Genomic DNA, 27,500 nt, shown 5'->3' on the forward strand with positions numbered 1-27,500 from the left:
CACACACACACACACACACACACACACACACACACACACACACACACACACACACACACACACACACACACACACACTCTCTCACACACTCTCTCACTCACAAACACACCCACTCTCTCACACACACACACACACACACACTCTCTCACAAACACACACACGCACACACACACACACACACACAAACACACTCTGTCGCCCTATACCCTATACCTGTTGTGTGGTATAGGGTTCTATGTAGGGCTCATGCCCCCTGTCCCTGTGTGTGTTTGTGTTCCAGCGATGATGACTTTGACGTGTCGAGGTACTCCTCGTCAGGCTACTCCTCCGCCGAGGTGAGGCGGGTGGGATGGCACCCACTCAATCAGGTCTCACACGCACACTTTCTGTTAATGCTGCATGTGACTGTGAGGCTTAAAGTGACGTATATATCATGCACCTTGAGCTCTGAATGCCTCTCCACGCCGGGGGTCACTGTCTCAATTCGCGTTCTCGTGTGTTCTCGTGTACTTGCGTTCTCGATAAACATCATCAGTGGTAGCCCAAGCACTGTTCCAATTCCAAGTACGCGAGAACGCGAGTACTGTCATAAAACCCGTGTGTGTTCTCGATGCGTTCTCGTTGAGGCCGTTCCACCGAGGACGCATCGGAGGTGACTCGTGTGGACTTGGGACCGTTAAATATCCCAGAATGCATCATTGAGTCCGCTGCTGTTCCAATTGCAGGTGCGTACTCGCGTTCTCGGAAGTCTGTACTTGAAAGTCCGGACTTGCCAAGTACGTACTTCCAAGTCCGCGAGAACGTAGTCCGCGTACTTGGTGTTGAGAAACGGCTAGAGAGTCGGGTCCAGAGTTTCCCTTTCACACGTGCAACCCACAGCAGGAGAGGTGTTCACACACACACACACACACACACTGGAGATCCTCCTGATAATTCAGGGGAGGGGTGGCGCCGGGGCAGAGCGATGAGGGGGAGGACGTGACGTGAGCAGGATGCGGCGCGAGTCGCAGTGTTTTGTTTAGAACACATCTGAGACGGCGGGCGACCAGCGCTGTGATGACGACTCCCTGGTGACGTCCGTCCTGCATTCATTTAGACGTATCTGATACCAGCAGAGGAACGCAAAACACAGACGAGAAGAGTAAAGTAGGAGGCTGACGACAGCAACACGTGGACAACACGTCGTGGACACGTCGTGAACACGTCGTGAACACGTCATTAACACGTCATTAACACGTCATTAACACGTCATTAACATGTCATTAACACGTCATTAACATGTCATCAACACGTCATTAGCACGTCAGCAACACGCCTGCTCGCTCGTTTCCTTTCGAATTCCTTTAAACCGGGGGCCTGATAGGTTGGAGTTAAGTTAGATTCTTGTATAATTATTGTGGTTCTTCACTCATACCTGGGCACAGATGGTGCTCAGGCATCCGTTGTTGGTTTTTAGTCAAGATGACTACGGATCTGGGCGAGTGAATCTCACTGATCACAGACCGCCGCTGTAATGATCAGTTCTCCACCATAGGGGGCACTGTCTGTGCAATCAGTGGAAATGAAGGCAGGACCGAGGAGAATCAGCCTCTAGCCAGCTGCGGTCACATGACACCAGCCTTAAGACTCAGTTATGGCTCCACGTCGACGCAACGCGATGACCCCGCAGACACCTGGTCGCAGTCGTGAACCTGCGTCGGGTTTTGGTGAGCGGACCAATCAGAGCCCTCGCTGCTGTGTCGCCTCGACGGTGGGTTACAATTTTTGGGATTTTTGTGCGTTTTGTGTCCGCAAGGACATAACGGGTCCCTAACCCCTCTGCGTTGCGTCGGCGTGGAACCAAACAAAGCCTTCACCTGATTCCCTTGAACTCACTTCCTGTTGGGCACGGTGTCTGATCACTGGCCCTACCTGATGAACATCAAGTCGCGTTCATGAATCCCAATGTCATGTGGTATGTGTGTGTGTGTGTGTGTGTGCGCTCGCGTGTGTGTGTGCGTGCGTGCGTGTGCGGTTGACCTACCTGTTGTAACCCACCTGCCTCTCATGCCCCGCCCCCCCTCCCCTCCCCTCCCACATGGCTTTCAGCAAATCAACCAGGACCTGAACATCCAGCTGCTCAAAGACGGCTACCGCCTGGACGAGATCCCCGACGACGAGGACCTGGACCTCATCCCGCCCAAGTCCGTCAACCCCACCTGCATGTGTTGCCAGGCAACCTCCTCCAGCGACTGTCAGATACAGTAACCCTCCCCCCCCTTCCCCCCCCCTCCCCCCACCCCCTTACTCTACACATGACCCCCTCGCGACCCCATCTGCCCAGTACACCTAGCTGCAGAGCGACCCCAGAGAAACGGTGGTGGTGGAACAGAAGATAATCCAGTGGAACAAAAAGGAAAGGCCAAACAAGATGTACCACCCCCCCCCCCCCCCCCCCGAGACAAAGATAGTCTGTTTTAAGTGTATTTATTTCATTTCCTCCTATGGTAGGAAACATGCGTCTGTCTGTCAGGGACCTGTCTCTCTCTCTCTCTCTCTCTCTCTCTCTCTCTCTCGTCTCTTCTGGTGACATGTTGTGACACCCTTATGATTACCGCTGCTGCCCCGCCTACATAACCACTAGGTTGTATTTATTGTACCTTTTTCGATTCCAGCTTATATATTTACACTTTTTTGTAGTTTATTCGAATTTTGTGAATTGTGTAGGCGTGTACGAGGCGAACACAACACACGCAAAACAAAGCACTGAAGGATTGTACGCTGAGCCGAGGAAGGCAGATGTAGACGCCGTCGTTTTAGAAGCTACTGAATTAGTCGTACTGCACGTGTTTGTGATGTAGCACAGGAGGCATCGCACTGAATCAACCCGATACCCCGCGGACCCCCTCCCTCCTTTGGACAACACCCCCCCCCCCCCCCCCTCACTGGTTCTGGACTGGCTGTCACTGGGGAGGGGGGGGGGGGGTCTGACCACCAAGGGCCACAGAACGATAAGAAGCACACAGAAGAGAACAGATAGTTAACAAGTCATGGGCCGACGAAGACAGGTAGCCCTGTTGCTAACAGTTAGCCCTGTTGCTAACAGGTAGCCCTGTTGCTAACATTTAGCCCTGTTGCTAACATTTAGCCCTGTTGCTAACAGTTAGCCCTGTTGCTAACGGGTAGCCCTGTTGCTAACGGGTAGCCCTGCTGCTAACAGGTAGCCCTGTTGCTAACGGGTAGCCCTGCTGCTAACAGTTAGCCCTGTTGCTAACGGGTAGCCCTGTTGCTAACAGGTAGCCCTGTTGCTAACAGTTAGCCCTGTTGCTAACGGGTAGCCCTGCTGCTAACAGGTAGCCCTGTTGCTAACAGGTAGCCCTGTTGCTAACAGTTAGCCTGCTGCTAACAGGTAGCCCTGTTGCTAACAGGTAGCCCTGTTGCTAACAGTTAGCCCTGCTGCTAACAGTTAGCCCTGTTGCTAACAGGTAGCCCTGTTGCTAACAGTTAGCCCTGCTGCTAACGGGTAGCCCTGTTGCTAACGGGTAGCCCTGCTGCTAACAGGTAGCCCTGTTGCTAACAGGTAGCCCTGTTGCTAACAGTTAGCCCTGTTGCTAACAGGTAGCCCTGTTGCTAACAGGTAGCCCTGCTGCTAACAGTTAGCCCTGCTGCTAACAGGTAGCCCCGTTGCTAACAGTTCTAACAGTTCTTGGTGTCCTGATGTTTCTACTGCGTATCGTCAGACCACTGTTTTGGCACTGTTGTTTTGTTGAACTTTTAGTTAATAATTTTGAACGTCTTATTGTTGCACATTGAACATTTGAATTGTGCATCGTGAACCAGGTTTGCTTGGTGTTTATTCTTCCCTATTCCAGAACACACAGTGACAGTCTTATCTGAAATGAACTGGGTCGAAAAGGAAGATTCCTGTTGTTCCTCCTCCCACTCCCTCCTCCAAGGGCCAAAGGGTGTGTGTGTGTGTGTGTGTGTGTGTGTGTGTGTGTGTGTGTGTGTGTGTGTGTGTGTGTGTGTGTGTGTGTGTGTGTGTGTGTGTGGGAGGTGGGGAGGTGGGGAGGGGGGGGGGGTGAATAACTTGAGTTATACTGTAACAACGGTTCCTAACTGAATAAGCTCTTTTTTTGTTTTTGGACATACCTTATTGTTTGACCTCACGTCGGGTCCTCCCCCCCATGTGACATAAGGGACTGCTCCCCTGGTGGCCGTCGTGTGTCCTCTGCGTCGTTTACATGTGGAGATGACTTCCTTCTGTATTCCCATGAATCAGAAATCACGTTTTTTTTATCTAGTCGATTTATTATTGGCTTTATCTTTCATTATTGGCTTTTTAACACTTAATGTCATTTTCTGTTATATCAGTTGACGATTTGGAAATGGAGTATGCCTTAATTACAGAGATGTTTGAAAGACGCGTGTATTTTTTATTTCCCTACTTGGTTTATTTAAAATAACATTTGCTGGTTTATGTTATGTTTTTTACTTTGAGACATGGGGGAACATTGTCTTCATCTTGTTTTTAACTATTTTTTTGTACTGTAAACACTTTCTTTCCAGTATTTAACAATGTTCTGTGTAGTGTATGAAATCAATAAATAAACACGAAGCTAGTGAAAATATATACTCACCCTACTTCATGTTTCATTACTTGTACCTGTCAAATATTAACATGAAAATATCGCTGACCTTGTGGATCCAATACTCCCTTTTTTTTCCCGGGAAGAAACCGCAGCCACACGGGTTTGCAAAGTGTCACAGTAACCGGGAGGATGAAAAACAAGCAAACAAACACCGTTAGAAAGACCTCTTGAGTTTATTGATACAACGGAGAGGATCAGACGTCCCCTCCATGAACATGACGATCCCCAGCCCCTGGGCGACCCCGTACCGTGGCCTAGAACACAGCCCAGCACAACCCAGAGTCAACGCCTCAGGCTGAACGCATTATCATTATCGATATCACAACCGTTTGATTGGCTCTCCAGAGACGACCCTGGTTTCATGTTGTACAACATTTCAAAACAAAATACTTTCTTTTAAAATAATTGCACACGTTATGGAAGAGATGGTCTTAAACAGCACACAAAATCAAGCATCTGAAATGAATCATCTGTGTATAATGTGCTTCCAATTCTCCCCAGGGGCATAACTTCTATTTCCTTGCAATAAACACCACACCATCCCCTCAACGCATCACCACACTAATCCCTTGGTGGTAGTTCACCAGTGATTAGTGTGTACATTTACGCTTGCAAATGGTCTTCAACACAAAGAGGGAATTTAGCGTTGTGAAGTCATCAGAATATACAATTCTAGAAAATTAATGTATAAAATATAGTTATGACCTAATAATGTCACAAGTTTCTACTATTAAGTAGAATCCAGAGTCCAGTGAGTGAGACATTCAATCACCTATAACATTTATGCTATAAAGATTTGCAGTTAATAGTTGTATACTTTCTGTCTCCTTTGCATCAATATTAATGTATTTCTGGAAGAGACAGGGAATTGACTAATTAATGATTACTATGAATAATTATCTTGGGAACCAGCTGGCTGATAGCAGAGTGAAGGTATGAACTGATGTTAGTAGCTATCCCTATTATCTACTTCTTGGAAAATACTTTAAGTCTAATCGATACACAACTATATCCAACTCTAAATACTTGAGTTCTAGATTACTTCAATATAACCAGTTTAACATTAAGCTAATTATATTGTATTGTTAAACTACGCGAAGGCCTCTGTAGAACTAAAATCGTTATTAGATATATATTATATAGATCACTTCCATAGCTCGACAGCCAAATGTTGTTTTCCTGAATTGGTCTAAGCCTATTAACACAGTCTGTCAATAATTGAACAAGATTCCAACACATATATCGAATGCGTGATTTATTTACCGTTGCCTCCTCTTTAAAGGTCTGCGTTAATCTAGAAAGCTATACACAAAAGGCTTCTCAATCTCATATTATTCAAGTATAAAAGAACCAGAGTTCCGCGGACCACCTCGGGCAAACGTGGCTCAGCTGCTTCTCAACCGTTTCCTCGGCGGCTTGCGAGTTAGAAATAAGAAAGGCGACTCAGAAGAATGACCACTGTTTCTAGGTAGTATCAAAGAATCAATTTTGGAAATGGAAAGATAACTTTACACTGCGTTTGCAATATTTACAGAGAACATCTGTACACAGTTGATCTTGTCTTTGTGTCCAGTAATTATTTACAGTATAGTTTTGAATAGTCTGTAGTGAACAGGGAGTCACCGCCAACACAACGCAACGGTATTGGCACTGACAAAACACCGCTGAAACCGTAGTGTGCTTTGCGTATCTGCGTGTCTGCGTGTGATTGTGATTGTGTATGCGTGCGTGCGTGTCTGGTCGTGTATGCGTGCGTGCGTGTGTGCGCGTTCGTGTTCCCGTGCACGTGAGTTCCCTTGCGTCTGGACGGGAGCGGCTCCTAACCAAACCCGACGGGACTTCGGTCTCCGGAGTCGGACGAGGAGACGGACAGGGAACAGCGCCGCCTCTTGGCCGCGCCGGCGCACTGCAGCATGCTGGGCTGGAAGCCCGCGTGCCGCCGGGCGTGCTTCGTCAGGTGGTCGCTGCGCATGAAGCTCTTGTCGCACAGCGGGCAGTTGAAGCGCTTCTCGCCGGTGTGCGTGCGGTAGTGGCGCGTCAGCTCGTCCGACCGCGAGAACTTCTTACCGCAATCTTTCCAGGTGCACTCGAAGGGTCTCTCCCCTGCGGACGGAACACACACACACACACACACACACACACACACACACACACACACACACACACACACACACACACACACACACACACACACACACAAAAATTAGTTCCTTTTATGGTCAATGCTGCTAAGCTTCTGTAACAGCAAATTGCCAAAGATAATAAACAAGCTATTGCGATACAATCAGCTCCCCAACCACCAGAGGGGGCGCGTCCTCTGACCACGTGTCTCTTGTTTACAACCCAAGAAGGGGGCGTGACGGGGTGATGACGTATGAGGAAATAACTGCGCAAGGGGGGGGGGGGGGGTGTTATCTCCGGTTAAGAACATGTGGGGACAGCAAAGTCACAGTGACCCACAAGTGAGCAAGAGATCACGTCTCGTTGCCATGCGAACATTGTTGTCCGGGTACCTTAAGCCTTCACTGTCGTTCCGTTAACGCGTTTTGCCATAAAAGCTCTCCTCCAACGCCTTAATAGCCACCGTTTAAAACGCGAATGTCAGAGAATGGCACAGATACTGGGTAGCCCTAGCGTTTATATCGACGTCATGTATCGCCGACACCGTGCGTCATGTCTCAAGCCGAGGAACACGATTTCACCACATCTGAACTCCGCCCAAACTATTTACAATGCACCACAAATACGCGGTGGCGGCGGAACGCGCTGTACCCAGAACGGAACACCAGCGCGCGTCAACAGCCGACTGGAGACCCCGCCCCCGGCCTGCGGAGAACTGCAGTCACACCCCTTCACCGGGACACACACACACACACACACACACACACACACACACACACACACACACACACACACACACACACACACACACACACACACACACACACACACACACACTATTCGGTTAAGCCCTATTCCTTTATGGAAGGCGTACTGCATTAATAGGCCCAAGGGGACCGGGGACACACCGGATAGAGACAACCGCTCTGACGCCTTCGCCCAGTGGTCGAAGTTGGCGTAGACGTGTTAAAGGAATGACAAAACGCAACTGAAAAGGACGAACGAGCTTCGTTCGGGTTCACATGACCGGAGGTTCGCTCGGGGGTCGCTGGACTCACCGGTGTGGACTCGTAAATGAGCCTTGAGGTGGGACGACTTTCCGTACATTTTCCCGCAACCGCTGAACGGGCAGCTGTGCTTCTTCTCGGGTGACTCGTGCCTGACGGGTGATTTTTTATTCCGGTACCGAGTCGGTGCCGGCTCCGGGGCCCGGGGGTCCTCGCTGTCCGACCGGCAGTGGTCCACCACCTTGTCGCGGGTGTTCGCGTCGGGCTGAGCCACCAGACACTTGGCGGCTCCCGCTCCGCCGCCGCTGGGGACGCATTTGTTCAGGTCCAGCAGGATCATCGCGACCATCAACAGAGTTCTGTTCTCCTGGTTCTCTTTGTGCGCGTCCTCTGTGGGACAGCCGGTCCCCGGGGGCCGCCCCGAGGAGACCCGCTCTGCGGCCGCTTCACACTCCGACATCATGGCTTCAGCACCCCGCCGCACACCGAGGATCCGACGGACGCCAAGAATGAATGATCCCCAATAAATGTCGACCGAATGTCCCTAATCCCACTCGGCCACTGGAAACATGTGGTTAACAATCCACACGTGTCGCCTTCGCTGTGACCATCATCCTCCTCCTCCTCCTCCGGGTTGTTTGATTCTGATGCAGGGCGGATCGACACGACCCTCAAATAGTACAGCGCGTATCTATTATCGATAGTCGGCCTACACCAGATCAATAGCCGCCAATGTAATCGATGTTGTTGTTGTCGCGGTGCGCTCCTTCGCCTCTGGCCTGCATGCGTCAACTCGCCCGCTAGAAGCCGTCGAGCACTTTTTCCCAACTCCAAGAAACAATTTCGCGGAATCCCACGGTGTCATAATGAAGCAGGGCTGCGATTGGCTGGGAGAAAACGTGACTCGTTTCGTTTACGTTACGCGGAACTGCCGATTATGAAATTGACGGACGGGTCTGACCACGTTGCCAGATTGGGACAGATATCCCGCACAATCTGGCCACTCTGCAGTGCGCTAGCAGCCGGTGTTGCCAGATCGTGCTGGAAAACGGGCCCAATCTGGCAACACTGGGTCCGCTTTATGTGAAGCGATGAATCAAAATCAAACCATTAAAGTCATGACGTTCTTGTACACCCAGTGCAATGACCTCGCCCTGCTACACAGAACATGAAATATCAACCATCTCCACGTAGAACACACTCTCCACGGGCCGTTTGTCGAAGTAAACAACACATGTATAAAAGTGGATTATTGTTTAATATGCACTAATGAACGTAATCCGTTCGTGACCCACAGCCCGGGGTCATATGTCGGCTATGTGAACATCCGTGTTTCCTACGTCTGCAGACTAAACGATATCCAGAGTAAACACGTCCTGGACGCTCCGCGCCGCCCTCTCCCGCCCGGCGCCGGCTGCTCCGGGCTCCGCTAGGGGCGCTACGACCCCGCCTCTCCCGGGCGGTATCTACTCTTATGTAGGCTAAATGAGGTCGTGGCGGGACGTCTCGTGGAGAACGTGATCTCCCCCTCGGACCGGCAGCAAATACAGCAAAGCACCGGAAGATGACACGTGGTCTGTCCATAGAGGTACCGCCCCGGGCCGTGGACCGGCCCGGGGCGGGTACCTCTGTGGACAGCAGTTTTAGGATTTTTTTTTTTTTTTTAGCTTTAGAGACTTTAGAGACGAGTTTGTAGGATTGAGAGTTCGATTTGGGTTACGAGGAGTAAACAATCTGCACTGGGAAGGTGGTGCTGGTGGTGCTGGTGGTGCTGGTGACACGCCCCTTTCGCTTGAGTCCTCTTTTTGTTTTTCCAAATGTGCTTTTGGGTTTCCAAGAAAGAAATAAAGAGGAGGGGGGGTTGCCTTGAGGGGCCGCGTTGCCAGTAGCTGTCTCTCGCCTCTCCTCTCCTCTCCATGGTAAAACACTTTCCTGGTAAGCCGAGGAGGAGGGGGGAGGGTGCACCCTAGTTTTCCCCCCACACTGCAAAACAAAAGAAGAAGAAAAAGTATGTAGGCTATGCCTTGACTCCTATTATATGAACCGGGTTGACTTACGATTGTGTCGGAGATAAACACGATCAAACAATCAAGGGCTGTTGGTCGTGAGCATGTGGAAGATGATAAGTGGGAGGCGTAGGAGGGAGAGTGCGAGAGAGAAAGGAGGGGGGAGGAGGAGGCGGCACGTGTAGAAGAAAAACAGAATGTTCCCTTCCGTGTACTGAGTCTGAACTCACGCGCCACCGCTGACCCCCCTCCCTGTCCCAAGTAGGCTGCGCATGCGAGGTCCGGGAATCTGCCCCACATATCAAGAACCGCCGTGTTGTGCTCTCTGTCTACCCCTGTTGTGCACCTTGGTCGTCTTTAGTTGATATATCGTTGCGCGCTGTAGTTCGGCGTGTTGTTTGCGGTTTTATGGCGTGAGCAGAGGAAGGCACAGCCCAGCCACCTGTCGCATTCACTTGGTTTTGCTGACATTCCCGACAGCCACAATGGGGAGCCGACAGCCCAGTGACAACTGTTGAACAACTTGTTGCACACACGCCTCATTTCCTATAGGTCTAAACACGACCTCTCGCTGGTGTTCAGAGGAACAACAACCTAATCAGCATACCTATCAGTATCGCCCTGACCCCTAAAACACACATGCAAGCACAAACTCACTCACACACAGTTGTCTGTCACGTTTCCTTTTTCCCTTTTTTTTTTTTTAGAAACGTGCAACCCCCAAACGCATGTGAGGGGAAAGTAAAGAAGACACATGTACCAATCTATTCATTTATTTAACAATGCATGCCAGACATGATCCTATTCACATTGAAGAATACAGATTTGTATTTGCATCAAAATACTCACTACTGTGATTTATAATTCCTCTACCTTTCCCTTCTCACCGTTTAAAGGAGGATAGTTTTGTTTGCCCTCAGTGGAAGAACTGCATGCATTTAAAGGACATTTAATTCATTGAGATCTGGTGGGGGGGGGGGGGGGGGGGGTCCTGGTCGCTTGTCGAACCACAATATCAGCATTTATTGCAGGAAAGGAAAAACAAAAAGAAAACATGTGCATGGACTTCTTAACTAACAATTTCTCGTCTCCGTTTGTGGAAGAAGCCCCCTGTTTGATTAAACGCGTTATTCTCATTTGGTTCCAGAAGAAAAGTAAAGCAACTGTATAGGAAAATATAATAGAAATACTGTACATTGGGATCTGGGTGGATTTATGTTGCATTGTCACGCTCATCTGTTAGTGGGTATTGTGTCAAACACACACACACACACACACACACACACACACACACACACACACACACACACACACACACACACACACACACACACACACACACACACACACACACACACACACACACACACACACACGTCCCCTTGATTTGCACTGTTCCTCGCATGACCGTCATGTCAACACATACGACAACATAAACATTGTAGTAGTCATGCACACATGTTGGTTCAGAAAGTGCCATGAAGACGTTTGATGTTGTTTATCAAACACCCGGTGATGTTTGGGGTAAAAAGTCCTCCCATGTCATTAATATCTCGTTAAGTGTCTCGTCAAAACTAGCTTTGCAATATGGGATTTTAAAACGGTGCATTTCAGTAGTGAACTGAAGTGTAAACTACTGGGCCATGCACGTTTGAGATGAGTGTTTTATTCACTGAGTGGTGAGTGTCACTGTTGGTCTCTTTTGAACAGGTGTGGATAACGGCTCAGCCAATCAACTGCCACTGCACTCGGTTCGGTTAAGCTTTCGAACCCGGTGTGAAAGGCTCGATTTGGATCAAAGCCCACTGTAGACATACATGTCTGTAGACCGTAGTTGGTTTGATTTAGGCTCATCTATTATTATCAATTAGTTGTCCACTAAGCTTACTGTTGACAGACATTAGCCTCAATTAAAATTCCATAAAACAATAGTTTTGTCGTAAAGCACAGTGATCACTCATTGGACACCTCCCGTGATTGACAGGGATGAAGTAAATCCGTCTGGCCAATTAGGTGGTATCCATCCTCTTGGAATCCATCCCCCCTTCCCTTGTTTAAGTGGATACGAACCCAACCACATCCCAGATAACATCTGCTTTTAAAAACTACAAAGTGCACCAATTCAAATGACTATTTTAGAATAAGGGCGAATACAGTTGTCATTGATCCATCAACCCCCCTCTTTATGTCGTTTTCTTTGTCTTGTTGTGTTACTACTAGAGACCCATGAGCACATGCGACGTCACCGCCCCCTGGTGGTTGTGCTCTAGTGGGGACGCAGCAGACCAGTCGCTGCTGCATCAGTTCCCAGAGCGTCTCTGTGTCTGTTTGGTAAAGCAGGGAGCGAGCGGCTCGCCTCGTCGCTCTGACGGTACAGAACACAGGGACGATAAAAAAGGCGTTACACCTTAAATATGATTGAAATGTACAATCTATAATAGATATAACAGATTTTAATAAATCTTTTAATACATCAGCGTTCACTGCTTGTATCTCTCCCTTTTTATATTAAATTTGATAATAAACCTTACTTAGAAAATAGTTAAAATTAGAGAAAAATAGCACTGAGAAGATATAAATATTAAATATTCATATTAGTAATTCAAACAGGCATTTAATTATTCATGATAAGCCAGAAAATATGTAATTAAATAGAAATTATCTCAAAATAAATGCAATGTATGTGATTGGATTGAATTGTATTAATTGGTGCAATATAAATCACAAATATATATATTTATATATATAAAAACTATCAATTAAACTTTTTCATCCTGTCTGCAAAAAGCGATCATAGAAAGTCATTCCCTTCCTTTCAGACCTTTTCATCCAGAGAAACGATGAGGAAACAATCAGATAGTTATAGATGTGCGTCGTGATAGATGGATTCTATAGGTCAATTAAAATAGCTTTCACACACCTGACTGATCCTAATGCATATACTTAGCAGCAAAAACTATTTTAATGTTTTGCATTCCTTTCTCTCACTCAGGAAACTAGTGTGCACTTTTTGAATGGATTTAGCAGTCAAAACTTCAGTCAAAATGTTTTTTTTTTGCCTTAACTGACTATCATGGATTTTATGAAAGAATGATCAAATAAATCACAGTTTCATAAAGACAAAGGACGGATCCGGTTGGTCTTCGACTAGAGATTGACCATTGCAACATACAGCGAGTGAACAGTTCTACATTTGCAGCCGGCCTCTTGTGCAGAGACCGCCCCCTTGTGGCCAACAGGGCGTATTTCCAGACGAAAACTAAACATGTTAAAGATATGGAACATAACAAACATGTCGTTACATGTTTGTGTGGCTAGCCCTCCAATATTAAACTGTCTTTACTGTACTTTCCTGAATGAGATTCATCATCAAATATCCATTACAGAGTTTACTGCAGGGCACACCAATGTACCCATGTACCAATGTACCAATGTACATGGGATATGCCATCTGTATTTGTTGCTCTTATCTTTGTTAATGTTTCCCACACTGGATTCAGTATAAGCTCATGAGCCTAAAGATATAATGATGACTTCCTGGTTGTAAAGTCTGATTTATAGTATCTTCAATAATGTTGGCTTGGCACTCGTTATCTATGTTTCATTCTCTTGTACCTGATCTAATAAACAAAACTAAGACTCAAATGGGACTAAGAATACACTTTCTGTTTTAATGTTGGCCACTGTGTTCTGACTCCTGGAAATAGTGCTCACAAATTAAGATACAATCAATTAAAATTGAATGTCACGGACAAGTTTGACATTTCCCCTCGACAAAGACAATTCACACGACTCCCTTTAGAATATTTTACTTTAAAAGACTACTTAATCCCTTCTATTTAACCCCTACATATCATTGACTCTGTAACACCTTTCTCCTTTCACCAGTAATCACTCCTAGTCACATGACTAATTCCCCCCACACATTTCCACTATCAAAATAAGTATTGCTCAATTTCTTTTCCTTTGCATTGGCTCTCGGTTGGTGAAAACACACAATACATTATAGTTAAGGAGCATCAGAGGCTGCTGCCTTTTGAGTCCTGGGGAAAAGGGGACACATTTTTGGCTATATATATATATATATATATATATTACTTTATGTATATTTAACTCTCCTCTCCCATTCCCTTCTGCTCTGGCGGTTCCTAAGGAATGAATAATGTAGGAGTTACAGTACGTGCTCTTCAGAAAGCATCGTGATGGACGTGGGATGGAACAGAGTGACAGCGTTGGACGTATTGGGTGGAAGACACGTAGACAGAGACCTTCCAAAGCCTTAACACCCCATTGATAGTTACTGAGCTACAAGAGGAGGTAAAAACTACTGTAGTGTTTATAGCTCTTTGTTTTAGACTGGTGTACAATAGGACCCCCCCCCCCCCCTCCCCCCATCCCCTCCTCCCCCATCTCCAGTAGGGCCACTTCCTCCACGGTGTACCTCTGCTGCTGCTGCCACGGTAACGGTGGTCCTCACCCCATCACCTCCCCTCCTCCTCCTCCTCCTCCTCCTCCTCCTCCTCCTCCCCGTCGCCGCGCCCTCTGACCTCTACCCTCCCCGGTCCTGTGCGTGTGTGTGTGTGTGTTCTTGCGCTGGCCGGCGTTGTCGTTGTCACGTGTAGTTCTGTCTGTCGAAGCTGCGGAAGGCCGAGGGCGTGGCCAGCTTCCTCATGGACAGGCTGTCAGTCTTGGGGGGCTCCGGGCGGGCCCCGGACTTGCTCCTGAGGAAGGGGTTCCTGGCCCCCGCCGGCCCCCGGCCCGCGCCGGGCCCCCGGTCGGCGCCGGGCCCCGCCCCCCGCTCCATCCTCTCGCTCAGCGACAGGCTCTTCCTGTGCTGCGGGGCCAGGCTGAGGGCGTGGTGCGAGTCGTCCGAGGAGCAGCTGTTGGCGCGCTCCGTCCGGGAGGGGGGCGGGTAGAGGGGCGCCCCCCCGGGCCGCCCCCCGGGCCGCGGGGTGGAGGGCACCCCCGCCAGCTCCTCGGGGTCCTCGGGGTCCGACTCCGTCTGGCTCAGCTCGGCCTCGCGCTCCGGGTGGGAGGAGACGCCGTCGGGGGCGGGCTTGTCGAAGGGGAAGGAGGTGGCCACGCCGGGGGAGTGGGCGCGCTCGGCGGGCGTGTACGGCGAGGAGACGCAGCGCGTGTCGATGCAGTCCGTGATGCTGGTGTACTCGGCCGCCTTCACCTGCACGCCGGCGCCCAGCCCGCCGTACACGCCGCGCGGGTTGAACATAAGGCTGTGGGACTTGACCAGCTGGGGCTCGTCCAGGAAGGCCCCGCCCCCCGCCGACAGGTAGCGGCTGCTCTTGGAGCGCTCCATCAGGCCGGCCGACGGCGGCGGGGACGGCTCCATCTCCCAGGGCGGCAGGGCGGAGTCCGGCAGGAGGTGGGCGGAGCTCAGGGACAGGTCGGCCGCGGCGCTGTCCTCGAAGGCCCCGCCCGTCCCCGTGGCGACCGTCCCACAGCCGCTGCCGCCGGCCCCGCACTCCGAGGAGCGCTCCCCGCCGCTGCTGCCGCCGCCGCCGCCGCTGCCGCCGCAGCAGCCGTCGCGGCCCCCTGCCAGCACGGCCTCCATGATCTCGGAGTGGAGGGAGGAGTTGCGGCGGAGGGGCGGGGCCGTCCGCAGGGGGTCCAGGAACACCTCGCCGGGCCCCACCTCCTCCGAGGCCGACACGTAGATGTCGATGCAGGAGGACGGGCGGTGCTGCTGGGCCACCGACAGCGTGGCCAGGGGGAGGGGCTTGGCGTCCCGGGGGCCGGTGCCCGAGGACACGGACTGCGAGCTGTTGGCGCGGTGCAGGCTCAGCGAGCGCTCCTTGAAGAACGCCTCGCCGCGCCTCGAGGCCCCGCCCCCGCGCTGCTGCTGCTGCTCGCCGCCGCCGCCGCCGCCGCCACCGCCGCCGCGACCGCCGCCCACGTAGAAGGAGTGGCTCCGGGTGCGCGTGGCGGCGGCGGCGGTGGGGGAGGGCGGGGACAGCGAGCCCTCGCCGCCGGCCTCCAGCGCCTCCTGCAGGCGGTAGGCGTTGCCGTCCGTGCTGTTGAAGCTGCTCTGCCGCAGGATGTAGCCGGCGTCGGGGCCGTCGGCGTGCCGCAGGGCATAGGCCGAGTCGGTGCAGTCGGACGAGGTGCGGGAGCGCACCTTGTTGACCTCGCCGCGCTCCACGCCCGTCACGCGCTCCAGCGCCACGGCGATGCGCGCGATCAGCTCCTCCATCTGCGCCAGACGCACGTCCACCGTCTGCAGCGACGCCTTCATGAAGTGCTCCCGCTCGTTCACCTCCTCCAGACGCATGGCCATGTTCTCCACCCTGCGGGGGGGAGGGGGGGGAGGAGGACAGCCAGCACCGAGGGGGGAGGAGATAAGGAGGAGTCAGAGATAGCAGGTCGCCGTGCGCTCGCGTTGTGTGGCGTTCCGGTTCAGCGGAGGACAGCAGAGTCAATATTGGCTGTCCCCCGAGGGTCGATGTGTTCTACCACGGCCGTCCTCGCGGAACAACACCGTGCAAAAACAAACGATAAACAGGCAACGGCAACGCCGGCTGTATCGAACGAATCAACAGCGATAATACAATGACAACGGCGATCTTGGTTTTGGATAAGATGAATGAACATATGATCAGTCTCCCTCGCCTCCTTCTCTATAAGTCCCTTACCGTGACTTCCCGTTAAACCTCAAACCTTTAAGCCTCTAGTCACTTCCTCCCCGCGCTCTGAACAGACATCGACCCGGTGGCGTCGGGCCGTAGCGTCTTCAAGAGGGAGGACCGCTTTGGTTTAACCACGGAGGCTCCTCCCACACCAGGCGGTCATCGCCCTGGTCGCCCTGGTCCACGTCTGGTGGCCTCACAGAGACGACTTCAAGAGGGAGGGCCGCTTGGTTTAAGGAGCCTCAGTGGTTAAGGAGGCTGTGGTTAAGGAGGCTCAGTGGTTAAGGAGGCTGTGGTTAAGGAGGCTCAGTGGTTAAGGAGGCTGTGGTTAAGGAGGCTCAGTGGTTAAGGAGGCTCAGGTTAAGGAGGCTCAGTGTTTAAGGAGGCTGTGGTTAAGGAGGCTCAGGTTAAGGAGGCTCAGGTTAAGGGGGCTCAGGTTAAGGAGGCTCAGGTTAAGGAGGCTCAGGTTAAGGAGGCTCAGTGGTTAAGGAGTCTCGGGTTAAGGAGGCTCAGGTTAAGGAGGCTGTGGTTAAGGAGGCTCAGGTTAAGGAGGCTCAGGTTAAGGAGGCTCAGGTTAAGGAGGCTCAGGTTAAGGAGGCTCAGGTTAAGGAGGCTGTGGTTAAGGAGGCTCAGGTTAAGGAGGCTCAGGTTAAGGAGGCTCAGGTTAAGGAGGCTCAGGTTAAGGAGGCTCAGGTTAAAGAGGCTCAGGTTAAGGAGGCTCAGGTTAAGGAGGCTCAGGTTAAGGAGGCTGGTGGTTAAAGAGGCTCAGGTTAAGGAGGCTCAGGTTAAGGAGGCTCAGGTTAAGCCGGCGGCGTGCTGACCTCTCGGAGGTGACTCTGATCCTCTCGTCGTTGGAGGAGTTGAAGCGGTCGTCCTTCTCCCTGAAGTACTCCTCGATGCACTGCTCCTCGAAGTCATGGACCTTCTTCAGCTCGTCCTCCGTGATGAAGAGCTCTGTGGACACGAGGAGGAGAAGGAGGAGCAGGGGGGCAGAGAAGAGGAGCGTGAGGATCGTAAGGCCGTATCGCTTTGTGGGAACATTGTGGTACAACACAACACCGATATAAACTCGCTGTACGGAGGAAGTAACTACAGACTAAACCAATTAAAAAGTGATCGTGACCGACCCTAACCCTGAACGCAAACCCCTAACTCTGAATTGGTTTCCTGTGACTTTCTTCTGTGTTTAATTAGCAGCTCTGCTCCTCTCCTCACGGTGGATGCACAACGCTCAACCCTTCGTCGACCTCAAGTCCTCGTCAAAAAGTGGTGATGAAAAACTAATTTTAATCCTTTGTGGTATAGTTGTTTCTTTAGGGTCAGGGTTAGGGTTAGGGGTTAGGGTCATGGTTAGGGGCTAGTGTTAGGGTTAGGTTTTTATAACATTGTTCAGCTTTTGATGGTCATACGACCCTGGGTGCACTGGCACACCATCTCCCAATCCTTTCATTTAGTTTTTTCTTTTTTATATATAATGTTTTTCATTTTTGTGTTTCATTTCTTTTTTTGCAGGGATTGAGTAAAACCAGAGGAGGAGAAGGAGGAGCAGGAGGAGCAGCAGCTGGGGTCTGAGGAGGCGCGGAGCAAAGGTAAGTATACTTTCTGTTCTATTTCCTTTTTTGACCCCCAAGGGGAATCAAGAGGGAGCAGGGCACCGCCAGTGAAGGCCCAAGGGGCCGGGGCCCCCAGAGGCCTCCCTTAGTGGGGCAGGCAGCACAGCAGTCGGGTCGATATAAATACACTTCTATTATAAAAGATAAAATGTGGATCTGAGTATATAAAAGAGGGCGATCTTAGGGGTTAGGGGTCTGCGCTAGGGTTAGGGTCAGAGGTTAGGGTTAGGGTTAGGGGTCTGTGTTAGGGTTAGGGTCAGGGTTAGGGTTAGAGTTAGGGGTTAGGGTCAGAGGTTAGGGTTAGGGTTAGGGGTTAGGGGCTAGTGTTAGGGGTTAGGGTCAGAGGTTAGGGTCAGGGTTAGGGTTAGAGTTAGGGGTTAGGGTCAGAGGTTAGGGTTAGGGTTAGGGGTTAGGGGCTAGTGTTAGGGGCTAGTGTTAGGGTTAGGGGCTAGTGTTAGGGTTAGGGTCAGAGGTTAGGGTTAGGGGCTAGTGTTAGGGTTAGGGTCAGAGGTTAGGGGTCAGGGGCTAGTGTTAGGGTTAGGGTCAGAGGTTAGGGTCAGGGTTAGGGACACCCCGACTCACTCAGGCCGTAGTCGCGCTCGTCGTCGTCGTGCTTGCGCCAGCGGCAGCACAGGTGCTTCAGCACCATGGTCATGTGACTGAAGATGATGAGCGGCGGGGGCAGGACGGGCCGCTCGTGGAAGGTCATGATCAGCTGGTAGCGCTGGAACTTCCACACCTGGTTGGAGATAGACTTCACTTCGAAGAACGTGTTGCTATGGTGACGGACAAACACAGAAGACAGAGAAAAACACAGCGACCACAACGGGAGTCTAAATAACCAGAGGGCATTGGTTCGGACGGACGGCCGGGTGAATCATGGCCATGCTAAACACGATGGAATACCCATAACCCGTCCCGCTAATCTCTATGCAAAACGTAAACGTGAACGGGCTGGCAGCGAGGGCGGCCAACTGGTTTAGGAGAAGCGGTTGAATGTGTTTGTGTCTCTTGAATCATGCAAATGGCTGTTCACATTCCTGGTTTTAATGGAAGGCAAGACAGGGCAGTTTAATACCGTGATAAAACATAGAAAGAATTAAAGAAAGAAGGAACAATAAATAGAGAATGCGAGAATAGATGAAGTGAGAGAGAGAGAGAGAGAGAGAGATGAAGATAGACAAGAGAAAAAGAAAAAGAGAGCAATGAAGACGAGAGAGAGAGGGAGGGAGAGACAGAGAGAGAGGGAGGGAGAGGAGAGGAGAGAGAGGGAGGGAGAGACGGAGAGAGAGGGAGGGAGAGAGAGAGAGAGAGGGAGGGAGAGACGGAGAGAGGGAGGGAGAGACGGAGAGAGGCAGGGAGAGAGAGAGAGAGAGGGAGAGCGACAGCATGCTGTGTGACATACTTGAAGACGGCGATGAGCAGGTTGACCAGCAGGATGTTGGCCACCAGCAGGTAGCAGGCCATGATGGCTGGGGACGATCCAGGCGCCCGTCTTACAGGGCGGCAGCCGCACCACGCCGCCGTCGTCCGTCGTGATGTTGATACCGCATGGGGCTGCACGACACAACAAGAACACACACACACACACACACACACACATGAGCACAGAGAACTAGTTAATGCGTTGGCGATCAATATCAATTGGTGAAAACAAAGATAACCTATGCAAAATAAGTGTGTAGATGCACAAACAGACATGCACATACGCAGCAGCAAAACCAATGGGTTCAAATGGGATAAAGGTCATACCAAAAGACTGGAAAAGGACACACAAAAGCAACAAAAGAAGAAACCAAAAGAAACACACAATGATAAAACCATAATGATAACAAAAACAAAAGGTCAATCTATGTATTGTGCAAGAAGCATGGTCTGCCCTGGCGCTTCCTCTATAGGTGAGGGAAGCGGGGGGGGGGGGGGGGAAACAATGAGTTGGCTCATGTGCTGAAATGTGCATCTGAAAAGCAAAACAAGAGCAGTCATACATATGACATGTGTCGTCCCAAGCCTCCCAATATATTCAAACATGTCTGGAATGTTTCAAATATATTGTTTGCATGTGCACCATGTTTGATTGTCTTTGCCTTGTATCGTTGCAGATGTGTTTAGGATACAGAGAGTGTTTTTTCCATCGCTGATGGTTCAGTTGCTGGGGCTTACTAGGGGAAACAGAGAGGGTTTGTCCGCAGTTTCTTTGCCGTTAGATAAGAGTTCATTCTGGCCATGCTCGTATGGGTTCCGCTTTTCTCAATTGTTCACACAATGCAGCCCAAAGAGAGAGAGAACTGAAGCAATGTTTCTTCTTTGAAAAGTAGCCGACCCTCGAAAAACAATTGGGATAATTACCAAGACTAAAAAACTCTGACAACTGAACCAACGTGAAAAAACAGGTAAAGATGAGGAAGCCGGTGGATGTTTGCTGTTTGATCTCCTTGGTCTGTCTGTGAATATACATATGTATATACATAATATACACGTGTGTTTTCTAATGTATCGTCGTAGTATCGATTCATATTATGTATTCCTGATGAATTGTTGTCATGAATACATCATTCATCAGCCGTGTTATTCTGCTCATAACCATGTCAGAATGGAGGGTTTGTCTTAGTGAATTTCCGGTCGGTGCGTAACGTGAGCTGTGACCAAATGGTGGCAGATAGTGTTTGGACGGCAGGGAAGCTGCCGGAAACACAGGAAGGAGCTGAAACAAAACATCTAGGGATTAGCAAACGTCATGTCAACTTTGTAACCCCGTGCGATGTTTCGCTGTGTCGGTGACCTGCATGGAACGGCCCGGTGGGGAGCCAGTGTTTTTAAAATCGTTCAGGATAAAGTTGCCCTAACTTTTTCCTGGCCTTGGGAACAAGCGACTCGTGGTCTAAATCGATTAATAACTAACGATGATTACGATTATTTGACATAATCTGACAGTCTGTTTAATGCGATGGCTTGCATGACTTAACCATCCCCCAAAGACCAAGTTTGTAAAGGCAACTTTAAAGGAGCACTGTGTAAGATTCTAGTGCTAACACCGCTGGCTCGTACTGACCCTCGAGTGCTGATCTAGTCTGAATGCTGACAAACTAAACAGCGTCAACTGATAAACAGACAGTGATTTTATCATTGTGTCTTTATTGACTTGAATCTTTAGGTTTAACCAAAAAAGATCTGTTATATGAATATAAACATTTTCTGTTACATGAAATATAGGCCTATATTTAAATAATTTCTACTGATACATTGTGGTCCTTTGACAGAGAGTAAATGGTTTAAATCTTGCACAGTGCCCCTTTACACTGGAGGGTTTATGGAGCTGCATGCAGGCATCCATCTGTAGTGCCTCCTGGTGGTAGGAGTGTGTATGGCATGGCAGTGAGGTTGCGATGATGGCACGAGATGGGGGAGTGTATTGCATAAGTATCTTTATCTATTGGTTCACTGGGGTTTGACTGCACTGAGAAGTGGAGTTATGGACCGTTACTACGCCAGGTTCCGTGGGTTCGAAAGTAATTTTCGACCAGCCAGAGTTTTTCATTCATTCTGCGCTGTAACTTCCTACTATGCATATCTGAAACAAAGAACGAAAGCATTATTTCAGATCTCTTGTCTTTGGGCTACTCGACGCTCATCCTCCACATGCATCTCATTTAGACTCCAACACAGGTTACACTTTTAACACTTTAAACGGCGCTCAACCAATGAAACAACAACATACTGAGTATTTTCTCTGTAAGATAAAATACAATGGAAAACAATAAAATATTGATAAAAGAATTGCAAAAGGTGAAGGATGGTCTATAATAGAGTCAAGTCTATTATGAAAATATAAACAATGGCATCTTCTCAGTTACTGCTTGGCTCATGGATGCATTACGTTGGGCTCAGTGATGCAGTATGTTGTAAGGGAGTGTGTGGTTAACAAAACGCTGTGTGTCCAAGGGTTCAACAACACGAATACACATGTATTCTATATATATGTAAGACTAATAATATATCCATTCAAAATGTGTAAACCCATGTTATACTACAACCGCAATCTCCATTTTATGTTCCCACTTAAACCACACAGGCAACAACATGGATGACAACAACAAGAACAAGTAAACAGCAGGGGAAAGAGAAAGCTCATCACTATGGAGCGGGAGAGCCCAGAATCCTCGGAGTAAAGCCAAACGTACGGTCTATCTGATCGGCAAACACTCCCCGTAGATCATCCAGTACGGCATGAAGAAGATGTTGCGGGCCAGCATCCAGGAGGGGTCCTCGTTGGGGTTCAGGATGGCCTGACGGGCCACCCCGAAACTCATCAGCACCACCAGCATGATGATCACAAAGTACATCATGTCGATCATCTGGGGAGGGGCGAGGGGGGAGAGGGGGAGGGGGAGGGGAGAGGGGGAGGGGAGGGGTGAGGGGAGAGGGGGAGGGGGAGAGGGGAGAGGAAGGAGGAGAGAGGGGAGAGGGAGAGGGAGAGGGGAGAGGGGAGGAGGGAGGAGAGGGGGAGGGGAGAGGGGAGAGGGGGAGGGGGAGGGGAGAGGGGGAGAGGGGAGAGGGGGAGAGGGAGAGGGGAGGGGGTGAGGGGAGAGGAAGGAGGAGAGAGGGAGAGGGAGAGGGAGAGGGGAGAGGGGAGGAGGGAGGAGAGGGGGAGGGGAGAAGGGGAGAGGGGGAGGGGGAGGGGAGAGGGGGAGGGGAGAGGGGGAGAGGGGAGAGGGGGAGAGGGAGAGGGGGAGAGGGAGAGGGGAGGGGGTGAGGGGAGAGGAAGGAGGAGAGAGGGGAGAGGGAGAGGGAGAGGGGAGAGGGGAGGAGGGAGGAGAGGGGGAGGGGAGAAGGGGAGAGGGGGAGGGGGAGGGGGAGGGGAGAGGGAGAGTGGAGAGGGGAGAGGGGAGAGGGGAGGAGGGGAGAGGGGGAGGGAGAGGGGGAGGGGAGAGGAAGGAGGAGAGAGGGGAGAGGGAGAGGGATAGGGGAGAGGGGAGGAGGGATGAAAGGGGGAGGGGAGAGGGGAGAGGGGGAGGTGAGAGGGGGAGGAGGAGGGGAGAGGGAGAGTGGAGAGGGGAGAGGGGAGAGGGGAGGAGGGGAGAGGGAGAGGGGGAGGGGAGAGGGGAGAGGAGGGAGGAGAGGGGGAGAGGAAGGAGGAGAGGGAGGGGAGAGGAAGGAGGAGAGAGGGGAGAGGGAGAGGGATAGGGAGAGGGGAGGAGGGATGAAAGGGGGAGGGGAGAGGGGAGAGGAGAGGGGGGAGAGGGAGGAGGAGAGGGGAGAGGGGGAGGGGGGAGGAGGGGAGGGGAGAGAGGGGCGAGGGGAGAGAGAGAGAGGGGGAGGGGAGTGGGGGAGAGATGTGGTTGGTTTAGAAGGAGAGATTGCATTGGATTCAATAGCAGGAAGAAGAGAGATGGTACAGAGTGGAGCAGTTCGAGCCCACAGGGGGCATTAGGGGCGGCGCTGGCTCAGGAGGTTAGCCCAGGGTGCTGGTTCCATTCCCAGCTCCTCTAGGCTAAGTAGAGTCCCTGAGTGGCTGTCGTCGTGTGTGGCTGACCCGGCCGTCGGTGCATCAATGCGTGGGTGAATGTGTGTCTGACAGTGAAGCAGTTATTGTAAAGTGCTTTGACCGGGCAAAGGTGGGAAAGGAGCTTTACACATTCTGTCCATTTATGATTTTACGCGTAGGTGTCCTTGAGCAAGATGTCGAACCCCCTGACATGTCCCTGCATTCGCTGTCGAACCCCCTGACATGTCCCTGCATTCGCTGTCGAACCCCTACCTGCAGTTGAACGACATGTGTCAAGATGCCTGGGTAAGTGTCTGCTAAAATGGCTGAATAGTGACTAGCAGCATGGGGAGTGTGTGTAATTATGCGTGTGCGTGTGCATGTGTGCTGGCTGTAACAACAGTACAGTTTAAAAGATGATGTGTAGCTTTCATACTTCCAGAACGTGACTAATCACAATCCAATGAGAATGTGTGCATTAGAGATAGACCACTCCAGGCATTCACACTTTTTGAGGATGATCACAGAATATGCGCCGGTGAATGAATCTCAATTCAATTGCCCGAACTTTAAACTAATGAGAACTCGAAACACATTTAACAGAGATTAAATAAATCTCAATAGATTGCTCCTCAGTCCCTAATGACATTTTACTTCTCATTTGCAGAAATGAAGACATTATACCCGGAGCGAACCCACCAATAGTCCGACTGCAACGAGAAAAAAACAAAAGGACACAGCGCTGCTTATGTAAATGAGTCTGTCTACATGGTTTAAAGAGAAAGCCCTCTCCTGCTAATTGCTGATTTTCATATCAAAGGGAGGACTGGTGACCGGCGGTTCACAGCCCATCTCTGCGTCGGTTTGAATGCATTACTGATACCTACTAGGCCGCTTTGATCCCCTAAGTGAACCAGTCTGCATGTTGTTCTGCATGACAGCCCCTGAGATCAGACGGGCCGGGACTCGCTGTCATTACAGGTCGCTGGCGGGTCGCCGGGCTCACCGTGCGGTCCCGTGCTCAGGACAGGTCGACTCGGGGGAACGCACACATCGGACAGAGAGAGGAACGAAGGAATGGGATCGGAGAAAACTGCTGCGACTAAGTGGGGGGGTAGGACCTAGGGGTGGAGAGAAGGAACGAAGAGGAGGAAAGAAGAAAGAAAATAAGAAAGAAAGTCAAAGAAAGTTAAGAGAGAAGTAAAGGAAAAAAGAAGGAAAGGAGTTCAGGAGGTAGAGCCTGTTGACTGTTAACCGGAAGGTCGCTAGTTCAATCCCCGTCTCCCCTGAGACGGAGTGCCGAGGTGTCCCTGAGCAAGACGCCTCACCCTGACTAATCCCGATGAGCTGGCTGTCGCCCTGCGTGGTTGAGTCCGCCGTCGGTGTGTGAATGAACGATTGTAAGTCTCTTTCGATAAAAGCGTCTGCAATATAAACCCTAAACGTTAATGTAAATGTAAAAAGAAACGTGCATGTAAAAAGAAGTGCGCTAAAGAAGGACAACCAAAGCGCGGCGTCTTCTCACCATCTTGCCGATCATCATGACGTAGGGCCCCAGGTACTTGTTGACCCCGAAGATGTCCAGCAGCCGGATGTACCAGTAGATGATGTTGACGCAGTAGATGACCCGGCCGTAGCTCATGAACGGCGGCTCCTGCAGCCGCAGCACCATGCCCACAGAGAAGATGAGGATGGCCATGAGGTCCGTGATGTTCCAGTACTCCTGCAGCCACACCTTCACCTTCTGCAGCAGCTTCCCCGGCTCTGACATCAGGATCTGGACCACACACACACACACACACACACACACACATGAGGAGGAGGAGGAGGAGGAGGAGGAGTAAGAGGAGGAGGAGAAGGAGAAGGATGAGGATGAGCAAGAGAAGGAAGAAGAGGAAGAGGAGAATGATGATGATGAGGAGAATGATGATGAGGAGGAGAAGGAGGAGGAGGAGGAGGAGGAGGAGGGGACCAGAAGTAAGCAAAGGAGAGAAAGGGTGTTTGGTCATTGGCCAATGAGATAGGGAACACAGAAGTTACAACTGGATTGGAGTGGAAGAGAGTGTGTGTACTACATCCGTATCGCCTTTGGAGGGCAGTAAAAGATTACAAAATAGACGCTCCGAGTCTGAAGAGGGTGGGAAATTGATTTGACTCAGGAATGAGATATGGGATTATACAGCCAGGCGTTCTCCTTCCATCTCCTGAAATGATCTCTCTGTGTCTTATCCTATCTGTCTGTCACCATTCTTCTCACTTGTACACACACTTCTAACTATCATGAGGTGTTTGGCATACAGATACACAACTACATCCCTCCCATAACTGCCGTACAAATGTTGTCAATGTTGTTGGAATTGGCAGCAGTTACAGATGCATGTTTGCTGTAGGTTGTCTGAAGAATTATTTTATTTTCTATTTCTGTGTGTGTAGATGAATTACGTGTACCTACCGGGTACCATGAATCAGTGTGTGCCTTAACGTAAAACGATGCAATTCACACACACACACACACACACACACACACACACACACACACACACACACACACACACACACACACACACACACACACACACACACACACACACACACACACACACACACACACACACACACACGCACACACGCGCACGCACGCACGCACGCTCCTCCGACTGCTACCTCTCTCATCTTCTCGATGCCGTTGGTGAAGATGTACGCGATGACGATCCATTCCTGCGGGGACGGCCAGAGGTCCATCTTCACCAGGACGATGTAGTTGAACAGCATCAGGTAGGCGACGTACGCCATCTGAACAGGCAGGGGAGACACTCCTATTGGACCGGGGTTCTGCATGTCTCCTCACACACATGTGTACGGTGTGTGTGTGTGTGCTTGTGAGTGGGTGGCTAGGTGAACCTTCATATGGTGGTGTGTAGTGATGACGCAATGTGTGGTCAATACATGTGATGATTTATTTGTGTGTGTCTGTGTGTGTCTGTGTGTGCATAGGTGTGGGAGTCTGCCCACTTCCTTAGTAAGCACACGTCAATATGTCAATCCATCGCAGACCAAATGGCCTGAGGCTGTTAATTAGCGGGGATATTGTCTAAACTCCATCCAATACGGTGAGGCTTTTCAAATGATTGACTCTTGACAATTAAATGTGATTCTAATGCAGCCTTAAAACAAGGTGATCTCAAGAGGACATGTTGCTCAACACATTGGCCAACTTCTATAATATAGACACCTTTAGCGAGCCTTTCCTCAGACGCCAACTCGTTCACAGAGGCAATCACGCTCTAAGGTGAGAGTGGATATATTTATTCGAATGACCTGTGGTCGTGGAGGGAGTCTCCAGATTCATTAAGTCCCTTGTTTCAAGATCCATTTAGTCCCTCCTAGTCTCCGGGCTCCTCTGCACTAAAGATGTGACAAATAGAGCAGCGATGTGGCCCTGGCCCTACAGAGCGAGTCCAACTCGCAGACCACTAATGACGGCCGCGAGCGCCACTCGCCACTTCTGGAGGGGAGACGATCCTATTTACATGACTTCTCTTCTCTGGAAACAGCCAGGAATAATGAGGATGATGGGGAAGTAAAAGAGAGAAATCTATTAATTTGTGTTAATAAATGATGAGGAGTATTAGGGTGGTTTTTATGAGGAAATGTTTTCATTAGCCAACTAAGTGGAAATTTGGGAGATAGAAAGATTGGCTAATTGGATAACATGTGCCCGCACACGCAGGCACGCACGCACCCACACAAACACACAGCTTCTGAGAATACGGCATCTCAACAAGGCAGCGCCTTCCAAGAATCCAGCGGTGCAAACCAAAATGTATTTCTGTTGCTGCGAAAAGCCTTTGATCAATCTCCTATAGAGTAGAGAGTATGCAAATGTGACGTAACGATTGAAAAATGTATAAGAGCATAACATCAACTCCATTGACAATGTCAGCCACAAAACGATGACGTCATTCTGGATTTACCTGTGGCCTTACTTATCAAGAC

General features: G+C 50.4%; 2 protein-coding genes and 1 pseudogene across 3 annotated transcripts in view; 1 reads left to right on the forward strand and 2 right to left on the reverse strand.

Moving 5' to 3' along the window:
- The window catches only part of LOC311343908 (protein FAM219A pseudogene), a 2,557-nt pseudogene extending 310 nt beyond the window's left edge, over positions 1-2,247 (forward strand). The window contains exons 2-3 of the transcript in view: positions 281-368; positions 2,089-2,247. The product of the transcript in view is annotated as a protein FAM219A pseudogene (transcript). The remainder of the gene's footprint in view (positions 1-280; positions 369-2,088) is intronic.
- A 2,812-nt stretch (positions 2,248-5,059) lies between these two features.
- Positions 5,060-8,536, reverse strand: LOC311342896 (Krueppel-like factor 13). Its single transcript, XM_084467744.1, has 2 exons — positions 7,811-8,536; positions 5,060-6,734 (listed from the first exon to the last, which is right to left on the reverse strand). Exons 1-2 carry the CDS (start codon positions 8,220-8,222, stop codon positions 6,451-6,453), a joined length of 696 nt encoding a protein of 231 aa, XP_084323870.1. The 5' UTR covers positions 8,223-8,536; the 3' UTR covers positions 5,060-6,450.
- A 5,841-nt stretch (positions 8,537-14,377) lies between these two features.
- The window catches only part of trpm3 (transient receptor potential cation channel, subfamily M, member 3), a gene marked incomplete at both ends in the record, with an annotated part of 39,892 nt that continues 26,769 nt past the window's right edge, over positions 14,378-27,500 (reverse strand). The window contains 9 exon segments of the mRNA XM_084468875.1: positions 14,378-16,067; positions 17,228-17,360; positions 18,602-18,795; positions 19,425-19,495; positions 19,497-19,576; positions 22,201-22,221; positions 22,224-22,374; positions 25,030-25,281; positions 26,169-26,297. Coding sequence (XP_084325001.1) covers positions 14,378-16,067; positions 17,228-17,360; positions 18,602-18,795; positions 19,425-19,495; positions 19,497-19,576; positions 22,201-22,221; positions 22,224-22,374; positions 25,030-25,281; positions 26,169-26,297 — 2,721 coding nt within the window.

This window comes from Micromesistius poutassou (assembly GCF_964030765.1).
Source record: "Micromesistius poutassou genome assembly, chromosome: 5".
NCBI classification, from domain to species: Eukaryota; Metazoa; Chordata; class Actinopteri; order Gadiformes; family Gadidae; genus Micromesistius; species Micromesistius poutassou.

Coding starts and splice junctions, on each gene's coding strand:
- LOC311342896 (XM_084467744.1), bottom strand. CDS start 8,222: ATGATGTCGGAGTGTGAAGCGGCCGCAGAGCGGGTCTCCTCGGGGCGG. Junction 6,735..7,810: donor TCATTTACGAGTCCACACCG/GTGAGTCCAGCG, acceptor TTCCGTCCGCAG/GGGAGAGACCCTTCGAGTGC.